Raw genomic sequence first — 27818 nt, forward strand, 5'->3', positions numbered from 1 at the left:
GCTACCCACGTTGGGTAATTGACTTCGCGGATGAAGTCTATGCCTTTGAGTTTTTCAACTTCTGCATTCATTGCCTCGTACCGTTCAGTGTCATAAGATCTTCAATTCTGTCTCGCTGGCTTGGTCTTGGGGTCAATACTTAAGCGATGAAAGATGATATCGGGAGAGATGCCTGGCATGTCCTCGTATGACCAGGCGAAGACCTCAGTGTTCTCTTGCAAAAAAGAGATCAATGTCGACCGAATGGGTGGTGACAAGGTGGTGCCAATCTTCACCATGCGATTCGGATAATCTTTTGAGATAGAAACCTTCTTCAACTTTTTAACAGGTTGTGCTTACTAGGTGAAATAGTCATCTCGAGGATCGTTAGGTTGACTATTGCCACCGTGAAGATCCAAGTTGACTTCGTCTGGGCTGGTCTTTATGACTTGGTCATGTATAAAAAGGGTTTCCTTGGGAACAGGCAGGTGTTGTTTCTTGATCGAAGTGTTGTAACATGATTGTGCACTAAGTTGATCTCTTCTAATGTAACCATTGCTATAGGGGGTTGGAAATTTCATCAACAACATATTTGTAGATTCCATGGCCTTGAGATCATTGATGCTTGTGCGTCCGAAGATGACATTGTATACCGTTGGGCAATCAACCACCAGGAAGTTAGTGGTAATGGTAGTTGTATAAGGCCTGTACCAATGGTGAAAGGTAAGTGTATGCTCCCCAAAGGTTGCACGATATCACCGGAGAAGCTTATCATAGGGGAAATCGAGCGATCGAGCAAGTGTTCAGCTACATTAAGTGCCCTAAAAGCTTTAGCAAACATGATATTGACCGAAGCCCCCGTGTTTACTAGGATTTGTAGTACTTCAAAGTTAGCTATATGAGCTTCCACGATTAGTGGGTCGTTGTGTGGGTAAATGATACCTCTTTCTTCCTCAGGGTAGAAACATATTGGATCCAGTTAGGCTTTTGATACTTACCTCCTCTGATGTCTTCCACATGAAACACTTAGTGGCTAGACCTTAAAGCTCGTTCATTATTTTTCATGGCCCTGTTGGAAGATTTAGATATGGGTGTGCCACCACTTATGGAATATATCACATTCACCTGGTGTTGGTTACGGTTACCCATTGGAGGGTGAAAGAGGAATTGATCAATTTTTCCTTCACGTGCCAAAGCTTCAATATGATCACGATGGGTGATACACTTTTCACCGTCATGGCCGTTATGTTCGTGGTAGCAGGAAAATGTGCCCGTGTTCTTCGTGGGCTTGTAATCCGGGTGCCTCGGCTTTGGCTTCGGTATCAAGTGTGCTATGCTGGGGTAAATATCCATGCATATGGCGTTCAAAGGTATGTATGCTTCATACCTCGGGGTAGGGGCTGTCCTGACAGGTGCTTGACCCACTGTGTTGACTGCTTGGGGTCGGGGATTATCATGGCGATACCCTTGGTTATCGCGGTAATGTCCCTTACTCCTTTTACTAAAATGAGACTGGTGAGGATAGAAATCTTTCCTTTTGCCCTGAGATTGATATGTCTGTTAACTTGGCAAAGTATTAAGTAAGGTAGGGGGAGGCACCGCTACCATTTGGAAGGTCGAGGTCTTCTCATTTGGTTGGATTTGGCTTCCACTTCCTACTTGCTGATAAGTGTGGCTGTGGGGGGTTTCTTTTGATATATCCTTGCCTCGGCGGAGGCATGGTTGTAAGCCTGTGCCATTACCTTAGAGTAAGTTTTCCAAGTGTTGGCAATGATTATGTACTTGAAGAAACAATCACGTAGGCTTACCGTGAAGGCCTTGAGGGCGGTCTTGTCATCTGTCTCAGCGCAACGAAAATACTCATGGCTGAAACGACCGGCATACTCTCGTAGTGACCCGTCCGGCTTCTGGCGAATAGTGTACAAGTCATCTGTAGAATGCAAGCGATTAGTCTGGGATATGTGTTCAGAGATAAACAGTTTCCTCAGTTCTTCAAATGAGTCTACTGTCTCAGGTGGAAGATGACAATACCAGTTTAAAGCTCCGCTAGAGAGGGTGGAGGGGAATAGAAGACATCGCTCTTCGTCGGAGTGCATCCGATATGCCATGGTGGACTCAAAGAGGTTAAGGTGTTCAATTGGGTAATCCTTTCCAGTATATAGTTGTAAACCAAGCTTTTGTTTTATCTTCGCTTGAATGGGGGTGTCGAGGATCCTCTTTGTGAGAAGGCTAGGCCTGGGTTGGTTCCAATCAGGTATGTCAGTCTGACGTTCGACCTTCAACTTGTGTACTTCCTCAAGGAGCTGTAGGACAAGGGGATCCTGAGTGGAGTCATGTACCATTAGGATTTTCTTTCATAAGTCTCTATCGCTTCTTGGAAGTAGGAAAGTTTGAGCAAGGGCGTGTGATTTTTCCTTGGACTCGCTGTACTGACTTCTAGGGCGAGTCTGTCGGAATACCTCAGAGTCTCCTGTACCTTCATGTTCCTCTGGGACCTGTCGTTCCTTCCTTAGATTAGCAGCTGGCCTGGGCCGTGAGAGAGGACCGAGTCTTTAAAAAACCCTTGGGTCATTGATCTTCGAGCATATGTGGAGGGGATTCTCTCGACGTTGCTTTAGGAAGTCTCGATAATCACGATAAACGACTTTCGATCCTTCCAACCCTTCTGCAAGGAGGTGTCTTCCTCCATTTCTCCTACTTCGGGTCGAAGCAGCTGGGTTGAGAGAAGTCTCATGTTGATCAATGTTTTCATGATTAGCTCGCTCCTCATTAGGGATACCCATGTCGAATGAAGGTGACCTTTCGTGTTGGGTGGCACCCAGATGATGGTTGATGTCCACAAGGGCAACGAGCTCGCGTGTTTGAGTACACCTAGTTTCGTGGAGCGTCTCAAAAAGCTTCTCATACTGCTCCTGGAGGACCTCATTCTTCATTGCTATCTTGTTGTTCTGAGCTTCTAGCTCATTGACTTTAGCTTGAAGAGCAACCCTCTTTCCTTCATTCTTTCGTTGGTTTGCACTAGGTACAAGAGGGATGTCATTTTGTGTGCTGTGGCTTCCTTCGCTCCCCATGTTGGTGAGGGATACCTGGTCAAAAGAGAGTGTACGAATAGTGGAAACCAGCTTGACAATGCTGAAGAGAGTGGGAATAAGTGTCGTTTCCCACAGACAGCGCCAAATGTTGATGCACAAAATCAGTGAGGACTTTGGTACAATAGAAAATGTTAAGTTTGTGACCTTCGCTAGATTGCTCCGGTCACTAGTGTGGATAAGTATGTAAATGGATAGAGACAAGGAAGCAAACATAAGATGTACGTGGTTCACCTAGATTGGCTACGTCCACGGAGTAGAGGGGTTCTCATTAATTGTGAAGGGTTTACACAAGTGCATAGGTTCAAGCTCTCCTTTAGTGAGTACTAGTGAATGATTTAGTACAAATGACATTAGGAAATATTGTGGGAGAATGATCTCCTTTTATATAAGAGAGTTTCTAGCTTTGTTTTAACATTGACACGTGTCGTGTTGTGATTGGCTTCTGATGTTGACACGTGTCGCGCTATGATTGGCTTCTGATGGCGACACATGTCGCGCTGTGATTGGCCTCCTGGTTGGAGGGAAACTCTTCTGGGTCCTTGACGATATAACGTTGACCAGTGCTCAGTAGTTTCGAAATTGGTCAAATATGGTACAAATAAGAGTCAAATACAAAAAGTATATATTAATAATAATCAAATATTAATCAAATATTAATAAAATGAATTAAAAATGACAAAAAACACCAAATGCTTCATTATTTTTATACTACTTAGTCCATGCCAAGCCAATCCAACTTAGTCCTTGAAGTTAGTCCAGTATGAGATAGTCCAGTGTAGCAAACGCATCCTTAGTGGTCTGGATTGAACAATGCCAATGAAATTTCGATCACATAAATGGAAGCTGGATAATCTTCTTAATATAAATGCAGAATGAAACATATATCCGCAACTTATTCCTTCCAAACAATTAAAAAGTAAAAAACAAGACAAAAATGAGCAAATTGAGATATTAGATAACAAATGCACCGATGGCAATAAATTAGTGAAAGAGCACTAGTAAACAAAGTTAACCAATGGGAGAAGTTTCATCTTACATTTTTTTGGATTATGCTCTTTGGCACTCGAGGGCAGACAAAATTTGGGAGGATTCAAGATTTCAAGTATCTAACTCAAGAATATAAGTTTATTTATATTTTTTTTTGAGCCTGTAGATGCTGCAATTGATGCTCCAAACTCATGCTCGCTAGAATATGACGATGACTGTCTAGTGCCATTTTTTTTTTTTTGTTAAACGATAGATTTTGTTAAATTAGTCACTAATGGAGTTCAAACTCACACCGTCATACAAGAGCTCAACTATTTTTCACCACTATGGTAAAGGGGCACTTACAGTCTAGTGCCACTTCTATTTACAAAGGATATGTCACGCGTGCAGAAATCTACTTAGACGTGCCCTTCCTATCTTCAATGCTCTCCGGTTCCTAAAACTTACGACGGCATATATTGGAAAAGTTTTCCCAAGAAACCATTATGATGGACAAAAAAGATATGAACTAGAACAAAACCATATCATTCCTCTAAATTACCAATTTTTCCACTAACCAAAAAACAAATCTCATAGGGCAAGGTTCAGCTTATTAGCATCTAGGAAGGAAATGTAGGCCAATTATAACTATAACAACAATCAAGCCTGATCTCACTAAAATGGGTCAGTTAAATGAATACTAGAATGTCATTGCTCGGTTTTGCACCAAGTCTTACGTTAACTCAAAGTACTCCATATCTTTTCTTGTAGTCTTTTTCAAAGTTTTCCTAGGTCTTCCTCTATCCCTTTTTTCATGAGCCTCCATCTTATAGTCGCATCTTCTAATCAGAGCATTTATAGGTCTTAGGTTCACGTGTGACAACCCGTCCCTAATTTTACGATTTTATAAATTTTAAAAGAGTGATCTGACAAAAATGTCCCTAGAGGCGAGATCGTTGACTTTCATTGACCGTCATTTCGTGACGCGTATGGGCTATTATTCTACCGTATTCTCGAAGTACTCAATGGTGTGAACGCATAGATATAAGCAGAATCAAAATTGGAGTTACAATTAAAATTTTACGGACTTATGATGTTCAAGGGCATTTTGGTAAATTCATAATTCTAGATAAATACTTTTTGTAGAATTTTCCGCATGGTGGGACCCACCCATGTGGGTCTCCTATCCCTCTTGGCTACATGTCAGTTTTCTCCCATACTTTCTAGATCTCATCTCTCATCTCTCTCTCTCTCTCTCTCTTTTCACTTATCCCTCTCTCAAAATTGTCCCTCTCGTCTCCCTTGCAAACCACGACACCATACCATCATCCCTCACAACTTCGATGAGTTGTACCATCACTGAACCATCGCCATTCCACCCAGCTTCATGGTAGACCACTACGACTCTCACCTCGCCTTACTCACGACACCCAGGCCTAAAACCTTTCACTGCAAAATTGCAGCCATGGCCACTGTCCACCATATTCTTTGATGAAGGTGAGTTTTGAAAATACCTTGGATGAATCTCTCTCGTTGTTTAGTTTCAATTTTAGGTATGGTAGGTGATTTTTGGACTGGTTGTATGGTAGATTTAACTCGGGGAAACTTTTCCCAGTTTCCAGCTAGGAACTCGAGATTTTGTAGGATTTCTCTCGCGAACTCCGGCCACGGCAAGAGACCATGATGGTAAAATCTTGTCCCTTACGTCCTTAGCTTTGTTTTGATTCTTGAATCATTTAAAATGATCGAGTTTTGAACCCAAATCAGAGTTTCGAAAATTTCCCAGCCAAACCAACTCGGAAGCCGGCTTTCTTTTTCGTGGAATCTGGCCGACCCACGGCCTAAAACCAGTCGACCGACCTGCAAACTAAAACCAACCCAACCCAATTGTTGGGCCCAATCCAATAAACCTTGGCCATCAACCCACTCCAACCTATGTAAACCATGCCCAACTTAGCAACCCAAGCCCAGATCTGACTCGGACCAATTTCTAGTTTCTTGGGTTGGCGTGTGGCCCACGTGTGAGTGCGCGTCATGGCCTACACATGGAGCACACACGCCTCCACCACCTAATAATGAATTTTCTATATGATTGCCGTAATTAAATTAACGTTTATAGGAAATGTCATAATGATGAGAATTAGGACATCATTATAAATCTTACGGGATGCTTTAATTAAATTTACGTCTATGAATAATAGTATGTTGACTAAAATTATCGAATCACTGTGACTTGACTATATTTATGCTAACTGCTCATCGTTTGCAGCACCGGTGTTAGTACTCGCCTAGGCCAGGACCAGTCTTTCATGTGTTTGTGCAGATTGCACCGTATGCTCACTTTGGATCCATTGTAGGTGCCAGTCTTGTCCTAGATTGCTATAGGCAATTAGGACTCATATGTGCTGCGCATAGCACCAATCTGTAGGAAATCACAAGATCAATTTCTAATGTCGTTAGACTATTGATTACTATGAGAAATAGCACACCAAAGTTAAGAAGAGAAAATATATTTCACGTTGGATTTATTTGTTTGGAGGAATGAATCCTCCTTTTTATAGATTTCATCGTACCCTTTCCATAGAGTTGTGAGACTTCTCTGAATGGTTTTATCCTTTCATGATAAGACACATCACTTATAGAAGGGTATAACTCTTATGATAAGTCATACCTTTTATCACACCCCTTAGTTAAGTGTATATCAGTACACCAATCTTATGGTGCACCTCCAAACATCAAATACACACATAGTAAAGCCAACATCATCATGATCATATTCCAACATCTCCCACTTGATCTTGATGATGTAAGATCCTGTTGGTTACACAAATTGGATATCATTACCGAGTATCAAATCATGATCACTCTTGACTTTCCAACTTAGTTTACAAACATTTGTAAACTATCATCAGTCAGTGGTTTGGCTTATACGTGTGCATGCTTTGACCACTTTTACTGACCTCGCTTTGACCAGCGACTCCATTTTACTATTGATCAAGTAAAAAAGCACCATTACTCTTTACTAGGAAAATACCAATCATACCTAGTATTAATGGTGACTTCAGCCAAGTCCAACTTGACCTGTGTTGAAATTTCGATCAAGTACTTCCTCCTAAGCCAATCCAGATGCTTTCGTCAATACACCTTATCAATGAATTTTACACACTATGCGCCAAGATGTTGTACAAATTCAAACTTGATGCCTATAAGCGGATTTTACATACAAGAAGACTTGTTATAACTCTGTTACCTTGCTAGTGCCCCTTTATCTTTTATCCGAGCAATCATTCAGATAGAGTCACATCAATTTGTTCATTTCAGGTGTCCCCAAAATCCCTCCAATGATACCTATACCGCATGCTTCGACTACAATATCTAGATGATTCCAACTTGTAATCACATACTCCTCTAAATAACCTTTCAGAGCAATCCTTTGGTCATAGGATCGGCTGCCCATCTTAACCGAGGGTGTATGGTCAACTTCACTTCATTCCTCTCCACTATAATTCCAAATAGTGATACATTACATCAATGTGTTCTCCTTAGGAACCAACAATTCCTAAAAGATGGTAGACTTATTATCATAAAACACATTGACATAATTACTAAGAATACAATCGATATATATATATCTATAGATATCTATCTATATCTATAGATATATATGTATAGATATAGATAAATATCTATAGATATATATATCAATATACATTTAGCCTATACTGCAGTACTTATCGGCTCATATTATATCACAACTTTGTTCCTTAATTACTCAAGAATTGACAATTATGTTTTTAATCAAAATTTCCTGCAAAAATGTACTACAATAGAAAAACACATAATTATCTTAATTCAATAAATTCCATACCTTGAAACTTGTTGTCAACGTGCTTGATTAAAAACATAATCATATTCTTTAACTAAAAACATAAACTGAAACAAAGTTTTTTGTATATCCCACTGAAATCCGAAACAATGTTTCTTTGGGTCTCCCGCTAATTGATTAATCTCTTTAAGATTGAAAACATTAATTACCTTCAAATCTTGTAAACGATTTTCTTTTTCTTTCTCCCCCACTGTTCTAATTGTTTCTACCTAGTAGAACATCAATAACCATATCATTGTCATGATCATTAAATATATCTCTCCCACTTGATCATTGACAATATATTAGTTTTTAACCATTTCTTGGTCTCCAGTGGAACTTTGTTCCATGAGTTTTCTTTGATACATGATTTTCATATATCATAGTGATTAAACTATTAAACGAAAAAACTTATACACATAACAAGTACTTTTACTCATAGGAACTGTGTATATAATCATACACCTTAGCAACGAAATCGATAATCTTAGCCTATATAATCAATTCCTTAGGCTTGTCATTATTCTTCCATCGCTTTGGACAATTAACTTTATAGTGTCCAACTTCATCGCAACGAAAACAACTGTATTTCTCGCTCTTGCTATGTGTGAAATTTTACAGTTTGAATGAAGGCGGATGCATTGGCTTGTCTGATCACTGTCGTGGAGCCTATTTTGAATGAAGGTGGAAAGAAGAGATCTTCCGCGCTTGCTTAAGAGATGCCGATTGAGAAAAACTGAATATTTCATCTGCTGCTCATAAGGGTCTGCCTGCTGCTGAGATGCCTGTGATTAACATAACTTCTTTCAATGGGAAGAAAAAATGAGGCTGCTAAATCTGAGCCCGTGGCACCTGCCATGTCATGGCTAGTACGATTGGATTGCTCAGTGTAAAGGTCCTGTCATGCCTCTAATGCCGAAGTTTATACCAAGATATCTGTTGGGAGCTAAGTTCGATTCACCTTTGAAGAGGCTTGCTACTATGAATAGAGATAAGGTGGACTCTGCTGCTAAAGTGGCGCCAAGGCCTACTCCCTTTGCTATTGAGACTGATTCGCCTGCTAGGAAGGAGGAGACTGCTCACGTGGGCAGCTGTGAGAAATCCACTGAGCCTGCTTCTGGGGAGGCTATTGAGATCTATGTGCTTTTGAAACTAGATCTGCTTGAAGACTAAGCTTGACGCGATCCAAGTTAAGTATGAAAGTGCGGAGAAGGAGATTGGATGTTACATACCTCAGATTTAAGATCTTAAGTTTGCAGTTTCTGAGCTTCATTTCACTACTTATGCAAAGGGTGAAGAGTTGATTGTTGCTTATAATCAAGTGATCCACTTCAAGAGAATCGTCGATAGGCTTGAACACCAAGTATTAGAACTTCAAGGTGTACTGAAGATCAACGAAAGTTTGAAGAAGGAAGTGGATGAGCTGTAACGCGTCCGTGTTAGTCAGCTTGAGAAGAATGAGCAGCTGAAAGGTGAGAAGGATGGGCTTGAAGTTTCGAGACCTTCTCTATTTCTCCGGAAGACTTGCTTGCTTTTACTTTTGAGGCTTCCATTGGTGAAGTAGTGTGAGAAGTTAGTGCCCAGGATAGGGTAGCCGAGGTGAAGCGCCAGATGATGCCACTGTTAAGAGCATCGAGACTGCTGAATGTGTGACGACCAAGTAGTCGTGGGATGTCCAAGCTGCTGTAGTCTTCTAGGTAGCCTTTAGGATTTTATTTGTTTTTCCTTGTAGCTCTTGTTTTGCTTGAACTCATTCGGCCTTTGCTAATTGTTTATAAACATGCTTCATTCGCTTTTCTTCATCTTCGCTTCTTTTGTTTATGCCCTAATCTTTAGACTTGATAGACCAGTGGTAGGCATGTTACTTTTTATAAGCAGACAAGCTCACGTAGCCTATGCAGCTGTAGGCGTTGGTGTAGAACTTTGCAAAGTTGTTAGCCATAGGGTTGGCAGCCAAATGCCTTACTTACAGAAGTAGACAAGTCCACGTAACCACTAGGCTGTTAACCTTAACTTTCTCAAATTTCGTAGGTTGGGTAGTAAGTATCACAACACTTTAGGACTTGGTGTAGGTTGTTCCGCGCTTGGCAGAGGTGAAGCTTATCGACTACGTAGCATGTCGACAGTGGATAAAGCTTCGTATATGCACGTTAGCTTGCTTAACCTTTTACAAGAATGTGCGGTTGTATAAGTCTAACGCTACTTTACTGCTCGAAGAGCAAGTTGTAGGCAGTCTTCCAGAAACCATAAGCTACCTTAGTGCACTCAGTAACAGCTTTAGGGTTCCAGGGCAGCCGTCTGTAGGGCATACTGCGTAATGTACCTCCTCCATCTCTAGGGCCCGAATCCCCACGGATTAGGCCAAGAGACCCAAAATCCTTTAGTTAGCTAAGCCTTGAAAAAGACCATTATGGCTACTTCTAGGAATCTCAGCGCAAGCCATCGTGCATCTAGTTATACTAGGGCAACCAGGCTCATCCACGTCTGGATATTCGGAGTGTAAAGTTTATCCTCCCGTCTTGGAGACCTAACCTATATGGGTGTTGGGGAATTGGTTTACCCTTTCGTACTGAAGAGCATGGTTGATCACTTAGGGGGCGCAATTCCTATGATGAGTCCCTAAGAAGGGTGCAGCCTTCTTTTGAAGTGCAGGAGTGATCAGTTGTTGTAAGCATGCAGTCGAGCCAAGTTGTGATTACTTCTGAATTCCTCATTGAAAAATGAGTGAAACGAACGAGAACTTAGCTGTAAGGTAGGAACTGCATAACAACTGGATAGTCCTCGACTTGTAAGGTGGTGCCCGTCGAGCTTCTTAAGTCTTTGGGCTTTAATGTAGTAGGTGAAGGATTATTTTCTAGCAAACATGTTCATTTAAGCAACATCATATAGCATGCAATTAACAATTAAAGGCGGAATCATGCTAGCATGCACTTAAAAACAAAACATTAACCAAGAAATTCAAAGCCTAGTAGATTGGTGAACCATTAATCAACTCAAAACAAAGTGAGTTGAGATTTATACCTTTGTAGATTCCTCTTTGCATAAGCAAAGGCTAATCACCCAAAGAGAGGGCCTTCATTCCTTGCATCTTAAATCTATATTTTTGGATGGAAGAATAGGTTTCTCCAAGTTCCCAAAGTAGGGAACCTCTAAGTCTCTTCACCAAGGAGAGATTGGAGAAGAAATGAGTGACCTTGGAGTAGTGGGATTGCAAGATGCACCCCCCAAGGGGCCGGCCTCCTAGAGAGAAAATGGAGAGACAAGTTCTCACCAATTTTCTCTAAAAGAAACCCTAATGAATAAAAGGCTATAAAGTCATATTTATACCTTTATTCATTTGAGTGGCAAACTTGTAATTAAAGCAAGTTCACTACCCTTCCTCTAAATGGCCGGCCATGGGGTGTTGTTTGGGCTTTTGGGTCTTAGTGAATCATTATTCATTAAGTTGTCATACAACTTAAGTCAATGGGCTTGACGTTCGAAGCCCATTGGGCCTTAAGGTCCAAAACATATCCCGAGGTCTTTAACGAACTTATTCGTTTGATTAATTAACATATTAATTAATCCTTGCCATAAATAAATGATTAAACCATTTAATCATTCTTACTCATCTCCGTTTAATCTCCAATCTCCACCTCTTATGGTGTGCGATCCATTAGGTTCCTTTTAGCGAGGCAGTGGGCGATTAAAACCATTTCAAATCGATTGTGAATTGAAACTTACTTTCAATTCTCCCTTTAGTGATTACACACGTTTAGGGCTTCCACAAACCATGAGTGACACCTTGCAGCATATCATGGTTACCCAAGCTAATCAGAAGAGGTAGAGAAAACCTATTCAGTTTGGGATTACAAATGCAATACGGTCTTTCTCTAATCTAATACTCCTGACCACATTGTTTGGTTTGATAGTTTATTTATTCATGTCTACTATCCAATGTGATTCGTGTGCTTATATGATTTCATTGAATGTGATTTAGAACGATTTTTCTAAATCTCATTCATACTCTGGCCAGAGATTCTAAATCATATCATAGAGTATTCTCCCTCAAACGGTTTGAAGGTTAGAGATCCCTTGTTGCGCATTCACTTGCCTCCATGACTAAGTGGCTTAACCCCAACGATGCCGTGGACACCCCGATGGGGTGACTTTGACATAATCAAAGATCAAGGACTTAACCACAATACAACTGTGATGCCTCAGGTCAAAGGACTAATTTGCATTATCCCAAACATGAGTTCTCATGTGACATGAGTATGAGAACTCTTCGTTGATCACGTTCAGTGAACTCATTCTCTACTAAGCACCTACGTACTTGTCTTGATGTCACACACACCAATGACTCGAGACTAGTCACTCTCCCTGAGAGAAGACATAGCACGTACCGATCTTGACGGACTGTCAATGCCCAATTGGCAATCCTATGATCAGGAACATTTAGGATGTGTCTACGAAAGAATGGTCTCATGAATCTAACTTCATTAGATTACATTCTTCCAATCACATATTCCTTGGACTTTATCGTTTAAGCATATAACATTTATATGAGACGGCTCAAACAATAATCTTTGCCCTTTATATTAAACTAGATTAGTTTAACATGTAAAATGTCCGTAAAGTATCATCATATGATTGGCTTTAGGGCACATTTCCAACAGTAGGAGGTCACACATGGTACTTCCTCAGATTGTAGGCGCTCCACTGCTTTTCGATCTTTTTATCATTTCATGGTGGTAAGGGTGTAATTACTCTTGCCGCCTACTCTGCTGATCTTGTACAGACCTTCCCATATGAGATCCATCTTTTTAGAGCCTTCTCTACGGGCAGTGATGAAGGCTTTTCTTAGGACTAGATCTTCGGGCTGGAACTGCCGGATCTTGGCCCTTTTGTTGTAACTGGAGAGGAACTGCTACTGGTAGGCTATGATGCTGGTGATAGTCTACTCGCACTTCTCCTCTACCAGATCTAAGCTTGTGGTCATCTCCTTTCTGCTCAATGCTTGGTAGTAAAGTGGTGATACTTGGCTTGATGACATTGGGATGAATGATTACTTCTGAGCCAAATGCCAAAGAGAAAGGAGTTTCACTGGCTGCTTATCTTTTGGTGATACGATATGCCCATAGATATCCAGGGAGTTCGTCTGGCCATTTTCTTTTCTTGTTGGTCGGGGATTTCTTGTGGCAATCGAGGATCATCTTGCTGGATGCTTTGGCTTGCCTATTGCCTTGAGGATATCTTGGCGTAGATATGTGCTGTTTGATGCCATATTTTTGGAAGAACTTTACCAAATCTTTGCCCACGAATTGCGGCCGTTGTCGGTGACGATGGATTAAAGGATGCCAAATTTGCAAATGATTTCCTCCATATGAAACGCTCTATGTCCATTTAAATCGTGGTCGTCATGAGCTCTGCTTCTACCTATTTAGTGAAGTAGTCAGTTGCCACGATCATCATGTCTTTGCCCCCAGTAGTCTGGCTGGTGATTAGTTGGGAATTGGAATGAATTGAAAGCTTTTTCACTGCCAAGGCCTACTAGTGGGGCTTCATACTCTGCTTCATTGTTGGATGCTTTGAAACCTAGAATGATCGTCTATTCCGACATCGAATCGCCTAGGGTGAGAAGGACCACGTCTGCTCCTGAACCTTTGTAGTTGGATGCGCCGTCGACCAGCAAATGCCAGAAGTCTCCATCGGGTGGAGCAGGCGCGACTAGAGTGTCCTTGGCTACTTTCAGGGCATCGATGGGTCGCTTTGTTGTGTCACCTAGGCTCAACGTGAAGGAGCAGTAGGGAGCTATGGAGATGGGGCCATGTCACACGCAACAAGAGATGCTCAACTGCTGGTATTGGGCCACTCTAGAGTTGAATCATTGAGCAAGGGTTGGCTAGGGTCGTATGGTGCGCAGTAGGAGGTGGTACTCAATTGCCAGTACATGTTGCCCCTATGTAGAATCTTTTAGGGTGACGAGGACAAAACTTGCTTCCGAGTGTGTCATTCCAGTGTTCGTCTACCCTTGGCGTGTCTTTTGGGATGAGTTGTTGCATTCGTCAGAAAACTTTGCATCCGTCAGGGTTTATGTATTTATCATCACGCAGCTGGATTGGGCGGAATAGTACGTCATGAGGATGACTATATGTGTTTGAAAGTAAAACTTGAGCTTCCAGGTTGTAACAACTATCGCCAAAGTTAGTTTTTGAATTTCTGATAACATCAATGAGAGCTTTTAAACTGTTGAATACAACTAATAACATTTATGAGAGCTTTTCAACTGTGGAATACAGGTAATCGGGCCCCCAGCTCTTCTCATATGATGGTAGAGCTTATTGTTGTTTCAGATGCGGCTGCTCGTCCAGTCAGACTTTGAATCTCCTTCAGAGTAGTGGGGGACTTCATATTCAAAATCACTCAAATTTGCCTTGAATGGGCATCGGCGAACTTCGTCCCAAAGTGCATGCTCTTCTGCCATAGTGAAAGACTCTGCCAGAGTTAGATTTTCTTTCAATATCAGTTTTTCGAATAGTGGGTGGTCTGCTGGAAGTCCTTTTTGGAAGTCTACTCTAGCTATTGAGTCGTTGCATCCGACTATTTTTGCCTTCTCTACTTTGAACCTCTTCACATAGTTGCGAAGCGACTCTTTTGGATTCTTCTTGACGTTGAACAAGTGGTCAGACTTCTTCTTGATCGAGCGATATGATGAATATTCTTTGGTGAAAACCAAAGATAGTTTGTCAAAACTCCGGATGGATAGTGGCGGCAGGGTGTAGAACTAATCTTATGCCTCGCCTTGTAGAGTGGTGGCAAATATCTTGCACATGAGATCATCGTTGTTTCGATAAAGGATCATTGGGTTTCAGTAGTGCTTTAAGTGTCTCTCCGGGTCTTCATCCCCTTTGAAATATCTGAAATGCGGCATGCTGAACTTACATGGAAGCTCTGCCAGCTTGATCTCGTCCGTGAAGGATGACCTGTTTATGTTGGTCATGTTCCGTCGTAATGCCTCGTCGGTGACCTCGTTGCGTTGTAAGTTGTGCAATCGCTTGGTGAAGAGTATCTCTACTTCTTCCTGAATTTACCTTTGTTAAGGTAGTGGAGCTCTCGGCTACCTCCAACCGTGACTTGTTGGTTTAAGCTGCTCTTCCATGTGTTTGGCTCTTCCATGTTGCGGATGCGGTGCGTGTAACGCGTTCCTAGCAAGAGAGGGAGTTCTTTGCAGGCTGCTGGTTGAACTTGAGCCAGATTGAGTGACTGCTTCTTTCCTTCCGTCATGCTGCCTACTCCGATGTGAGGTGGATGATGCTCCTTGTGGGCTTAGCCGTGAATGAATACTTCGCCTGGAAGGTTTCTCATGTTGACTATCAGAGTATGACCCCAACTATGAATGTATGCTCGTCTGTGGGCCTAATCGAGAGTGCGCGCTCCTCCGCACTCTAAGATGGGAGTATACGCTATCTCGGTGGCCCAATCGAGAGTGTACATTGCCTGAACGCTTGGTTCGTTGCTGTCGAGTGGCTGCTTGTCAGGACGTTGCTGGAGAGGTTCTTTCTCTACCCTTGTCCTACTTTGGGACACCTTCTCTTGGGCACATTGCATCTCGGTGCGCTATAAGAGCTGGTTTACCAAGGTCGTCTATTGTGCAAGGGCGCTCATCAACTCTATAACTTGTTGAGACAAGTGTTGTTCTCCATTTGGGTTGCAATAGCTTGGAATGAATGCATCTTCTTGAGCAGTGGAAGTGTGGTAGACTCCGTGCGCGAGATTTGAGTTGGGAAATACCAAATCCGCAGAAAAATGTGGTGAAAATGCTCATGGTTCGATCGTCAGTCTGGAAATTTGGAGCTGGGATAGTTGAACTAATCTTGGATCGATTTAGGCTACTAGGAAGGCTACAGGAGCATACTGGACCGTGAAAGCAGGTTGGGCCACGAGAGTGGGCTGCTCAGCTGGAGTAGGCTGGGCCACGGAAGTAGACTATATCACGAGAATGGACTGCTCGGCGGGAGCAAGCTGAGCCACGAGAGTGGGTTTCTCGGTGGGAGCAGGCTAGGCCACGAAAATAAGCTGCTCAGCGGGAGCAGGCTGGGCCACAAGAGTGGGCTGCTCAGAGTGTGATGCATATGGGTGCGAGGCTTGGGCTCGGCATGGCAACGCATTAAGTTCGCGTTGGGCAGAGTGACATGGCTTGGGCCATGGCCTTGGTGTCTTGAGTCTTGGATGGCACGGCTCAGGCCATGGTGACCGTGGTGGCCACCGCGGTGGTTGCCATGGTGGAGCCCCGTAGCGATGGTGCCGCTCCTATGATCACATTTAGCCTCGTGGATCGTCGTGGTCTCATTTCTTGAATATTGGAATTTTCACTTATGGAATTTTCTAAATTTCTAGCCATTGTATTTCTCTTTTACGTTTTATCAAAGAATCTTTGCAAATAAAAAATTTTAATAATAAGAACGTACAAAAAATCTACAAATGGACAAGAAAATAGAAAAACCTTTTGATGCGGGAGTTTTCTACGAGTGTGTGACTCTTCTCTCAATGAAAGCACCAATTTGTGGATGCAAATTTCCGCCATTTTCTTCTCGGACAAAATTGCAACTACAAAACAATTAACACCTTAGGGTCAAGGCCAAGAACCTTACTCGCCCACGATGAATGGGGAGGCTTTGGCCGAAGAACCTCCATGCCAAAGTTAGAATTTAGAGAGAAAAAGTGTTTAGAGAGTTTTTGGAGTTTTGCAAGAGTGTAGACCTAGCTTTTTAGAGAAAATTGAGTCCTATTTATAGAGCATGACCGGGCCTCTTTGGAAGAAAGAGTGGCCAGCCCTTGGGTATTTTTGGGGGTGTAATGGATAATTTAATTGGTGATTAATGGATTAAGTAGGAATTAATCCATTAATTAGCCAATTAACCTCCACTTAAATGGAATGTTATGTAGGTTATAAAATAATTACCTAAGATGAGAATGGATGAGAATATCTTTGAATTTGTTACCTATTTTGGACGCTTTTGACTTGATTGACAGATGATTGTCCGCTGCTCGCGCGTAGGAATCCCGGTATGCCTCGAGGGTATTGTCCTCTTTTACCCAAAAATTCATGTGTCGCCTTGTGATTATTTTTGGCTCCACAATTAATATTATTGAGTCTCTCAATATTGATTGACTCAAACTTGCTAGCCATAAAACTAATAATAACCAACCACAATCCAATTAATTGTAACAATTGAAGTTTATTATTCTAAAATAAACAGCAGCAAATTAGTAAAGACATGAAATTGACAGATGGTTGTTGCTAGTCCTCTTTAAGCCTACATGAATGGGTTCATTTTACTTACATCGCATCGACTTGACCACGAACTTAGTCTAGTCGTCTTCCTTGTGAAACCAAGAGACTGAATTTCAACCGTTGTGGAGCGGTGCCTCACTACCTTTTGGATCGTCCGATGAAAACCGGTTATCCCGCAAAATTCTGTAGTTTTTAACTGCCTACCAACTGATCCATGCTTTTCTGCTTGAATAATCTGAAGCCGTATTGGAGTCGCAGCTTTTTGTCTTTACTGAATCGATTGTATGCAGATATCACATCGTATTCTTCCACAATATATGCCTATTATTTCAGGATGTCATATTCTTTTTAGGTCCAATCTCTGATTGCAATCAGAAATCCCAAGCCAAATTGCATTAAACAGTGCAACGACTTGAACTTTGAACTCACAACATCGCAACGACTGTCGAAAGTCTAAATCATTATGCAAAATTTTCTGGGCGCATGAAGATCAGAAATCAACTCTGAATGCAATCCAGGAATTTAAATTAAAACTTGAACTGTTGAATTCCAATATAACATGCAAGACGAACTAAGAACAGTTTTTCGTCATTTGGGCAATCCTAAATTCTTTTCCCTTTACAGTTTCTCCCTTGTATAATATCAAAGAACCTGGCTCTAATACCACTGTAGGAAATCACAAATCAATTTCTAATGTCGTTAGACTTTTGATTACTATGTGGTAGTGCCAATGAAGAAATAACACACCAAAGGAAAGAAGAGAAAATATATTTCACGTTGGATTTATTTGTCTGGAGGAATGAATCCTCCTTTTATAGACTTCATCATACCTTTTTCATAGAGTTGTGAGACTTCTCTGAATGGTTTTATCCTTTCATGATAAGACACATCACTTATAGAAGGGTATAACTCTTATGATAAGTCATACATTTTATCACACCCTTTAGTTAAGTGTATATCAGTACACCAATCTTATGGTGCACCTCCAAACATCAAATACACACATAGTAAAGCCAACATCATCATGATCATATTCCAACACAGTTTTCACGTGATTGTAGTATTAGAGCGTATATCATTGTTACACCTAGTCCTGTTCATATCAGAATATCTCTACATAAGCTGATGTGTCAGCATGTGTTGACGAGCACTCGATATAATATGTTTGCTTATGCGAGATTATGTGATTACGGACGTCATGTGTTACTTACGAAATATTGTGCCGTATTGAATTTTTAAGATATTGCAGACTGCGGTAAGTATTTTCCTACTATACGTAGTATGTATACTTTGGAAACTATACTTGTTTTACAGCGAGAGGTTATTATGTTTTCAAAAAGGTTTTTACAAAGCTTTATTTTTATGCTCACTCACCCTTGTTTTTCGCCTCTCCAAGTTTTGGTGGCTGAGTTTTTGTGTTGACGAGGATTCTTGGCAAATCTTGGTATTGGAGATTACCTTCGATAGTATAATTCTCATCCTACCTCACTACACTTTACTTATGCTCTGACATTGCGTGTGAAATGGGTTCATTCCTGCGCACAAGCGCACTCTTATATTTAAGCACTTTTAGGTTTAAATTTATTCACATTTTCCACATCACTGCACTTATGGTTTCATCACCCTCCAGGTGTCGACCATCATAACTCGATTCAAAGTCCAGGTGGACATTCCAGGTCGGGATGTGTTAGTTTGGTATCGGAGCATAAGTTTGGATAATATTGCGTTCATCACACGCGTGATGTAAGCATTCTTGGCTCTTGAGCCTACTTTTCAATGAGCATAGGCACAGACGTACGAGTTGTTATACCTACGGTTAGTAGAAATCCCCAAAGTAGTAAGTATTTTCCCTAGAATTAATGAAACCACCTCACAAGGCCAGTTTCATACCAATTATCTGAAACCATCTACCCGATCGAGCTCTAACCTGTAATCAACCTACGGTGGCGCCACTAATTGATGATACTGTCTGATATCCACGGATTGTCAACCAGTATTTAGGTGGTATGATTTCTGATACTAGACACATGTACTAGTATCTGGGAGTGATACCTTTATGCCAGATCGCCAGTTCACAGTTTTAGGGTAACGAACAATATCAAAAATATCAAAAGTATCATAAATGCGTTAATTAGCAACATGACTGATAGACTAATTAACAGTAACTACCTGAGCCGAAGAAACTAAATCATGGAAACTTAGGAGCAAGCTTTGTATTAGGACAGTAAACTCATAGTTGTCTTTACCTTATCACCTATCTAGGTAAACAAAACCTCTTTGACTAGCCATATTTTCGATCACTTCCACAGGCAGACAGTAGAATCGAAGTATGAGTTAATTTCTCACTGTTAGAATGAATTGAGTATCGAGAAAGCTATGAAGACCTATTAGACGTAGTAAAAAGAAGTAGTATGGTACGTTTCGAGGACGTATAACCCGGGCTTCATTTCTCAAAATTTTACTTGGGATACCACCGAAGCGAGAAGTAGAATACACCATCAATCCACCTTGTTAACACCACATTTATTCTCCCTACCTCTTACCGAACAACTCATTTGACATTGAGAAAACTTGGTTACAAAATCTTATTGATTAGGAATTTACCCAACCAAACACCTTATCTAGGGAACCTTAAACCCATATGCGAAGGCGAAAGGCTAAACCTTAGGATCATACCTAGATTTAACAACTTAATCGAGTAATGATGAAAATTGCTAATACCCATACATTGAATTGATGGTCTAGCAGACCAACCTTTGTAACCCGAGTTTTCTTCCATAGCCTGGCGAATTCATAGTGGTCTTTCTTATCTACCTCGGTAGTGAGACCAAGCTCTATAAACACCAATAGTCAGCTTTATACCAAATTTTTCAAATGTTAAACTTGTTTAGAGCAGGTGCGTTTCTTGGGCGATGTGCTCTTAGCGGACGATATTCTTTTATTTTTCCCAAAAAGGTTGTAGCGGAAGAAAGTTGGAATTCTCACAAAGTGTTGTGAAATGCGAGATATTCTTGGTCTTGTCGATTTTATCTACAATTTGTTAGCAATTTTTTGGCTATAGTGTTTTTCTTCACATATCAACCGAAGAAAGTTAGTTTAGTTGTGATGTTGATTATGAATAAAGTTTCTGACAATCGAACTGTTGTCTCACCTCATCTCTGTTTTACGCCTTTCGATGACATTGATCATTTTGAAATCCATGATGACGTGTTCTTTGGATGTTTCAGTTATATAGAGGCAGCATGGCGGAATATTGCTTATATTTCCCAACGTGTAGAGCCATTTGACATGAACCATCTTATTCATGACTTAGAGTCAACAATTACCATCTTTACTTGAAAACCGGATGACACTTCTCTGTGGAGAAACGTGTCCAAAATCTTTATCAACCTTAGACCTCTCAAGTACACATTCATTTGAAACGAATTAGATTTCTAACAATAGCGATAGAAGAACTAAATCAACATCTACGATTGCACCGTTGTGTATCACCCTGTTTGTGCAAACGTAATGTTTGTACCATACTTAGGGCCTCCGTATTTAGATCTCTTATAAATACTCGGGGGACTCAAATGTAATTATGTAATAGATGAAGGGGTAAATACGTAATAAGTGAGGAGCCCTTATTCTATAAAATGACTCCTCACTCTTCTCATTGAGTGAGGCCAATTCTTAGGCCTAACCCTCACCCTCTCAAAGCCTCACTCTCACATTATAGAGGCTCTCTCCCTCACAATCCTCTCAAAGAAATACAATATCAGTGTGGACGTAGCCCAAACATTGGGGTGAACCACGATACATCTTATGTTTTTTACTTTCTTGCAGATTCACGGTCGGATTTACGTTGTTCCAAGACCCATTCGGTTTTGTGCATCAACATTTGACGCCGTCTGTGGGAATCGACATGAAAAGCTATGTCAGTTCTCTTTTAATTTTTCACATCCGCCGTGAATCTGCAGAAACCAATAAACCTCTCTCTCTCCTCTGTTCTATCTAACTCTCCCTGGTCAACGAAGACTGTGGGCTATCAATTTACCTACCATTCATTCAACCAAATTACATTCAACGATCAAGCTTTCTTTGCCATCAATTTGCCTAACCTTCCATCTGAATGCCTCCAAATCCGATTGCAGTTTCCAATTTTTGGAATTTTAGATCCTGGCTCTCCACCGTCATCCTTGCCAACCACAACCACCGCATAAACGACAAACCTACTGATGCAAATCGCAAGACTGGTGAGGCCCAAGGAAGCCGTGAAATTGAGCGTCGTGTGCAGAGTGTGGCGGTGCGTCGTCTCCGAGAACGAGCTATGGATTTTCTTTCTAAAGAATCAGAAGCAGAAGGAGGAGAATTATTGGGAATCCTTTGCTTTCTCGGAAACCCATTTGAGATTTGGATACCCATTTCAAACATTCTCAGTTTGGCTAGAGCAAATACACATGTCCATCAGGCAGGTCAGCAACATTTTTGGATGTAGGTGAAACCATCTTCGCAGCCCGTGGTTTTGACATGAATGTCCCTGCTGTCTGTGCCATTAATCAGGCAACTTTAGCTTTGTATGTAGGAAGACGAACTTCAAAGATTGTTGTAAATATTGGTTTCTAGGTCACTTCTATTGTTCCAAGTTTGATGTTTCCTATTTTGAAACTCATGCTCTGCGAATTCTGAAGATGTGAAAGCTTGGAGGTGTTTGCTAAGCTGAGAATGGTAGCATTCAAGATGTAACAAAAGCTGGAATGACATCTACCGCAGAAAGCATCATAGAAAACCTTCGCCGTACTCATCAGCTGATAGGTCAGGAAGTGAAACGAAGTACTGGGACACTTATGACTTTCGGTCCATTTAGATCGACCATTCTGCTTGCAAGTGGTGCAGTCATGTGCTCACATGACGAAAAAGAAAGAATTATGCTTTCTTTAGTTGAAAGCTGAAAATAATAGCGGTTGGTGCTTTCTTTATTTTGTTGACCACCCACAGAAAGATACGGATAGCAGGCATGCAAATCTGCAAAAGCAAGGAATAAAGGGAGCAGATCATGCCTGCTGACCAAACCCCATGATGTAAATTTACAATGGGAAGAAAAGGAATAAAAAAAAAATAAAAAAAAGATGTCTGGGGAGAAAAACAAAAAAGTTGTCGACCACTGGAAGAAGATGAAGAACTCTATTATCTTTATCAGGCAAAATGATTTAATTTATTTTTCTTATATTTTGGAGACATCTATATAAAACCCTTCAGAGGGTAATAATAAAAAAAAAAAAAAAAAACGGCAAGCCCAAAATAATGGGCTGGAATGTTATGTGGAGGGCGAAGGCCCATATGCCCAAAAGAGCCAGGCCCTCTATTATCACCAACCAGGTGATCAAAAGTACGTCTAGTACTACAAAAAATTATTCGGCAGCCTGCCACTATTACCACCAACCAGGTGATCAAAAGTACGCCCAGTACTCCAAAATTATTCGGCAGCCTGCCGCTATTATCACCAACTAGGTGATCAAAAGTACGTCTAGTACTCCAAAATTATACATGAGCATTACTCATGTCAATCACACATAAACATTCATGAGCATCACTCATGTCAATCATACATAAACATTCATGAACATCATTCATGTCAACATTCATGAGCATCACTCATGTCAACATTCATGAGCATCACTCATATAAACAGTCATGAGCATCACTTATGTCAATCAGCTTCAAAAGCTTCATTTGCATAGCTATAGCTTCGAAAGCTTCATTTACAGAGCTCTAGCTTCAAAGCTTCATTTACAAAAGCACTTGCTTCAAAGCTTCACTTTCAAAGCTTCACCTATAAAACTTCAATGCATGGTATACAAAGACCGCCTCCGAACAACCGCCACTTCGGCCCATACATGGATTGAATTTGAAGTCTCCAGCCAACAGACCATATTGAGTGAAGACTTGGGGGACTACATTATGTACCATATATTGGGCCTCAACTGGGCCTCATGAAAATTACTTGGGGGACTTAGCCCATTATTTATGTATTAAAGAGCGAGCTCTTATTCTATAAAAGGGACTTCCTCACTTTCATTAGAGAGCACTCGTCACTTATGTATTGAGGAGCGAGCCCTTATTCTATAAAAGGGACTCCCTCACTTTCACTAGAGAGCACATGTCACTTATATATTGAAGTGAGGAGCCCTTATTTTATAAAAATGACTCCCTCACCATCATTAGAAAGCATCGCCACCTGCTGAGCAACCGCCTCATTGTGAGCATCACTCCTAACCCATCACTTATGTATTGAGGAGCGAGCCCTTATTCTATAAAAAAGACTCCCTCACCATCATTAGAGAACATCGCCACCTGTTGAGCAACCGCCTCGCCGCGAGCATCGACTCTATTCCATCATTTATGTATTAAGGAGCGAGCCCTTATTCTAATAAAAGAGACTCCCTCACCTTCAACGCTACAAGCCGAGCCAACCAAGGCAACATAAGCCACAAGCCGAGCAACCTCGCAACATATGCTACTTCTAGTTGAGCATCATTTCACTTTGAGCACCGCCTCATATCAAATATCAGTTCAAGACGACATCTAGTTACTTCGGCCCACACATGGACTGAATTTCAAGTCTCCAGCCAAAAGACTCTCTTGACTGAAGACTTAGGGGACTACTGTTTATACCATACTTAGGGCCTCCGTATTTAGATCTCGTATAAATACTCGAGGGACTCAAATGTAATTATGTAATAGATAAAGGGGCAAATATGTAATAAGTGAGGAGCCCTTATTCTATAAAAGAACTCCTCACTCTCCTCATTGAGGGAGGCCAATTCTTAGGCCTGACCCTCACCCTCTTAAAGCCTTACTCTCACATTACAGAGGCTCTCTCCCTCACAATCTTCTCAGAGAAATACAATATAAGTGTGGACGTAGCCCAAACATTGGGGTGAACCACGATACATCTTGTGTTATTTACTTTCTTACAGATTCACGGTCGGATTTACGTTGTTCCAAGACCTCTCCGGTTTTGTGTATCAACACATAATTACTGTTTACCGTAGCAAAAGACATAATTACCTTTGAACACTTTCAGCATGTCTTACCTCATTTCAATTGGAATTCATGTGTATTGATATTTAAGGTATCTTGCACATGTGGAGATTATGATGATGTTTCGGTGTTTATCTATCGACTTGACAAGTTAGCTCACTTTCCGTTGGTCCAGACATACTACACTTTAGACCACTTGGTAAAATTGCTTATTCTTGAATTTATCGGATTTTTTAGCATTACGATCAACATCTACTCTGACTGTGATTCCATATTCACCTCTTGGTGCTAGAAGGCGTTCCAGTTAACCTTGAATACATGTCTACCCTACTGGACTTCGTATTAATTTTGAAGCAGATAGGCCATTCAGGTGAATCACTCGGACTTTGAAAGTTTAGTTATGACCATTAATTCCTTAATCACCCAATAAATACTCTCCTAAATGAATCTTTACCGTTGGAGATTGAATATTCAGGAAGCTACAGTTGTAGCAAGACATTATGCATTCAATTCAGTTATCTTGTACTCTAGATTTGATGGACTTGTTTTGACCTGTTCATTTATCCTTTTCGGAGTAATTTTTCGCTAAGCCCAAGTGGAATATCATAATGAATCTACTTGCTGAGGCATATGTGAATTACAATGTTCAGTTGCATAGTGTGTTTCATTACCGTATCTCACCGTGATACGTGTTTCACCTCCAAGCCTTGGGAAGTCTTCTCGAAGGATAAATTTACTAATCAATTAAATAAATTTAATCAATTTCATTCAAATACTATGTTAAGGTCTTCCCCTATAATACTTCAGGTGCTAATGAAACTATTTTAGTGAAATTTAACTGTCTTAATTCCCGGGCAATTGGGCAGAAAATTCGGGTTCCTTTTGGATTTCCTTCTTGATCAATCACAACCGCAGCGTTGTCATCATATCGTATTATCATACTATTGTTGCGTTTGAGTTCTTTACAAGTACGTACAAAAACAGCTCGAACCACTTCAGATTTTTCTAGAGGTGTATTTGGTACTGCTTCCTTGATTACAAAATTGTTGTCTGGTACCACACTTCACCCTCTGACTAATGGCCAATTTGAACGAACTATCTAGCCCTTCGTGGCATGTTGCGTTTATCCGTTCTATAGTTTAGCATGATTGTAGTAGACACTTATCTTTGTTACAGTTGCATGTAACTGTGGTTACACTTTCGGTTTTGGGTATGGCACAATTTGAGACGTGGTACATAAATTCTATGCATAATACATAATTGACATATGATTACTGCAAACAGGTATTTGAATGATCAAGTTTACGATATAGAAAATTTTATATTATTGAAGATGTTGCCCGAGAGGGTAGTGCGTGAGCACGATTAAGGCTTTGATCAGACTATGTATGTGTATTTCCCAATGGGGGCCATGATGGTAATATTGCACCTTTGGGAATTTATTACTTGCTTATCGAGACAACAATGTGTTGTTAATATTACGGGCTATAGACCTTAATATTGATAACTTATTTGTTGGATTCGCTATGCAAGTGGACAATTAGGCCGTCTACGTTAGCATTTGTTTTTGTTTATTTAATTAATTATTTACTGTTTGGGCTTGACCCAAAGATACTACAGACTTATCTTTAGGAGTATATGACGCAATGAGTGTGTAGGTGAAAAATATTCTATGTTTAGTTTTATTTTCAATACAATTATTTTAACTTTACGTTATTATATATATGTATTTTTGACATGATGTTATTATATGTATGTAAATAAAGGCAATATATTGTAGTATTGTACTAAAGGAGAGGGGAAGTTTGAGTTTAGAGGCATGAAAGAGAAATCATTGCAATCCAATCGCGACGAAATGGCATTCTCTTTTATGCAACCGCTCTAACTTGATATCTTCTTTACATATATATTTTTCTGCTATCTTTTCCCTATTTATGTATAACATGTGATTTCAAATTTCTGGGATGAATTTTTTTTAAGGTGTGTAGATTGTAACAACCCATCCCTAATTTTACGATTTTATAAATTTTAAAAGAGTGATTTGACGAAAATGTCCCTAGAGGTGAGATCGTTGACTTTCGTTGACCGTCATTTCATGATGCTTATGGGCTATTATTCTACTGTATTCTTAAAGTACTCAATGGTATGAACGCATAGGCGCAAGCGGAATTGAAATCAGAGTTACAATTAAAATTTTATGAACTTACGATGTTCAAGGGCATTTTAGTAAATTCATAATTCTAGATAAATACTTTTTGTAGGATTTTCTGTATGGTGAGACCCACCCACATGGTTCTCCTATCCCTCTTGTCCATGTGTCAGTTTTCTCCCATGCTCTCTAGATCTCATCTCTCATCTTTTTCTCTCTTCACTTATCCCTCTCTCTCAGAACTCTCCCTCTCATTTCCTTTGCAAACCCCGACAATGTACCATCATCCCTCACAGCTCCCACGAGTTACACCACCACCGGACCATCACCATTCCACCGAACTTCATGGTAGACCACTACGACTCTCACCTCACCTTACCCACGACACCTAGGCCTAAAACCTTTCTCTGCAAAATTGCAGCCATGGCCACTATCCACCATATTCTTCAACGAAGGTGAGTTTCAAAAATGCCTTGGATGAATCTTTCTTGTCATTTAGTTTTAATTTTAGGTATGTTAGGTGATTTTTGGACTGGTTTTAAGGTAGATTTAACTCAGGGAAACTTTTCCCAATTTCCAGCGAGGAAGTCGAGATTTTGCGGTCTTTCCCTGGTAAACTTGAGATTATTGACTAAAAAACTATCAAGTCGTCTAACCAGTCATGACGTAAGCCTTTGACAAGAACAATTTTCAGTTTTTGAACTTCAAATACTTAATCAAATTAGTCATTTGGCCACGAAAAGAGAAAATGGCTTTGGTTTGAGAGGTTTTGCTCTTCGATTCAATCCAGGCAAGAAGACTGAACCATTCACTCGTCGACAGACTGAAGGTGATGTTGATGTCCCTTCAGAGGAGAAGCAGATTGTCAACCCTGCTGTGGAGAAGTGGCTTGACAAGCTCAAGCATCATTTCTACCTCTCTTAATCCTTTTAATTATAAAGGCTTGAATGGTAAAATAGAAGATTTATTCAACAAGTTGGAACACCTTGCAAAACAAAAAGATATCATTGGTCTTAGAGGAGGTGTCATTACGGGCAAGGTTTCACAAAGAACTTCCACAACTTATGTTGTTGAGGATGGATTTTGTACCTATAGAAGGGATGGAGATAAAGAAAAGTTAAAAACAGTACTGCTGCAATCTGAAAATGAAGGTAGCAGTAATTTCTTTGTAGTCCCTGTCGTCGGAATGGGCAGGGTTGGTAAGACAACTCTTACTCAACTCCTTTACAACGATGAACAAGTTAAGGAGCATTTTGATACTAATGCCTGGGTTTGTGTTTCCAAACAGTTTGAGGGTTTGAGGGTTATTAAGACCCTTATCGAGGAAATCACTAAAAATCCTTGTGATATTTTGGAGATGAATCCCCTTGAAGTTCAACTAAGGGAACAACTGAGGGGAAAGCGATTTTTACTTATCTTGGATGACCTTTGGAATGAAAATTATGATGACTAGGAGAGTCTACGAAT

At 40.6% G+C, this 27818-nt stretch overlaps 1 protein-coding gene across 1 annotated transcript; it reads left to right on the plus strand.

Moving 5' to 3' along the window:
- The first annotated feature begins 21290 nt into the window (after positions 1 to 21290).
- On the plus strand, positions 21291 to 27804 carry LOC126609305 (putative disease resistance RPP13-like protein 1). The gene is made up of 2 exons (XM_050277252.1): positions 21291 to 21633; positions 27293 to 27804. Exons 1-2 carry the CDS (start codon positions 21291 to 21293, stop codon positions 27802 to 27804), a joined length of 855 nt encoding a protein of 284 aa, XP_050133209.1.
- Positions 27805 to 27818: the final 14 nt, after the last annotated feature.

Source organism: Malus sylvestris, chromosome 16 (assembly GCF_916048215.2).
Source record: "Malus sylvestris chromosome 16, drMalSylv7.2, whole genome shotgun sequence".
NCBI lineage: Eukaryota > Viridiplantae > Streptophyta > Magnoliopsida > Rosales > Rosaceae > Malus > Malus sylvestris.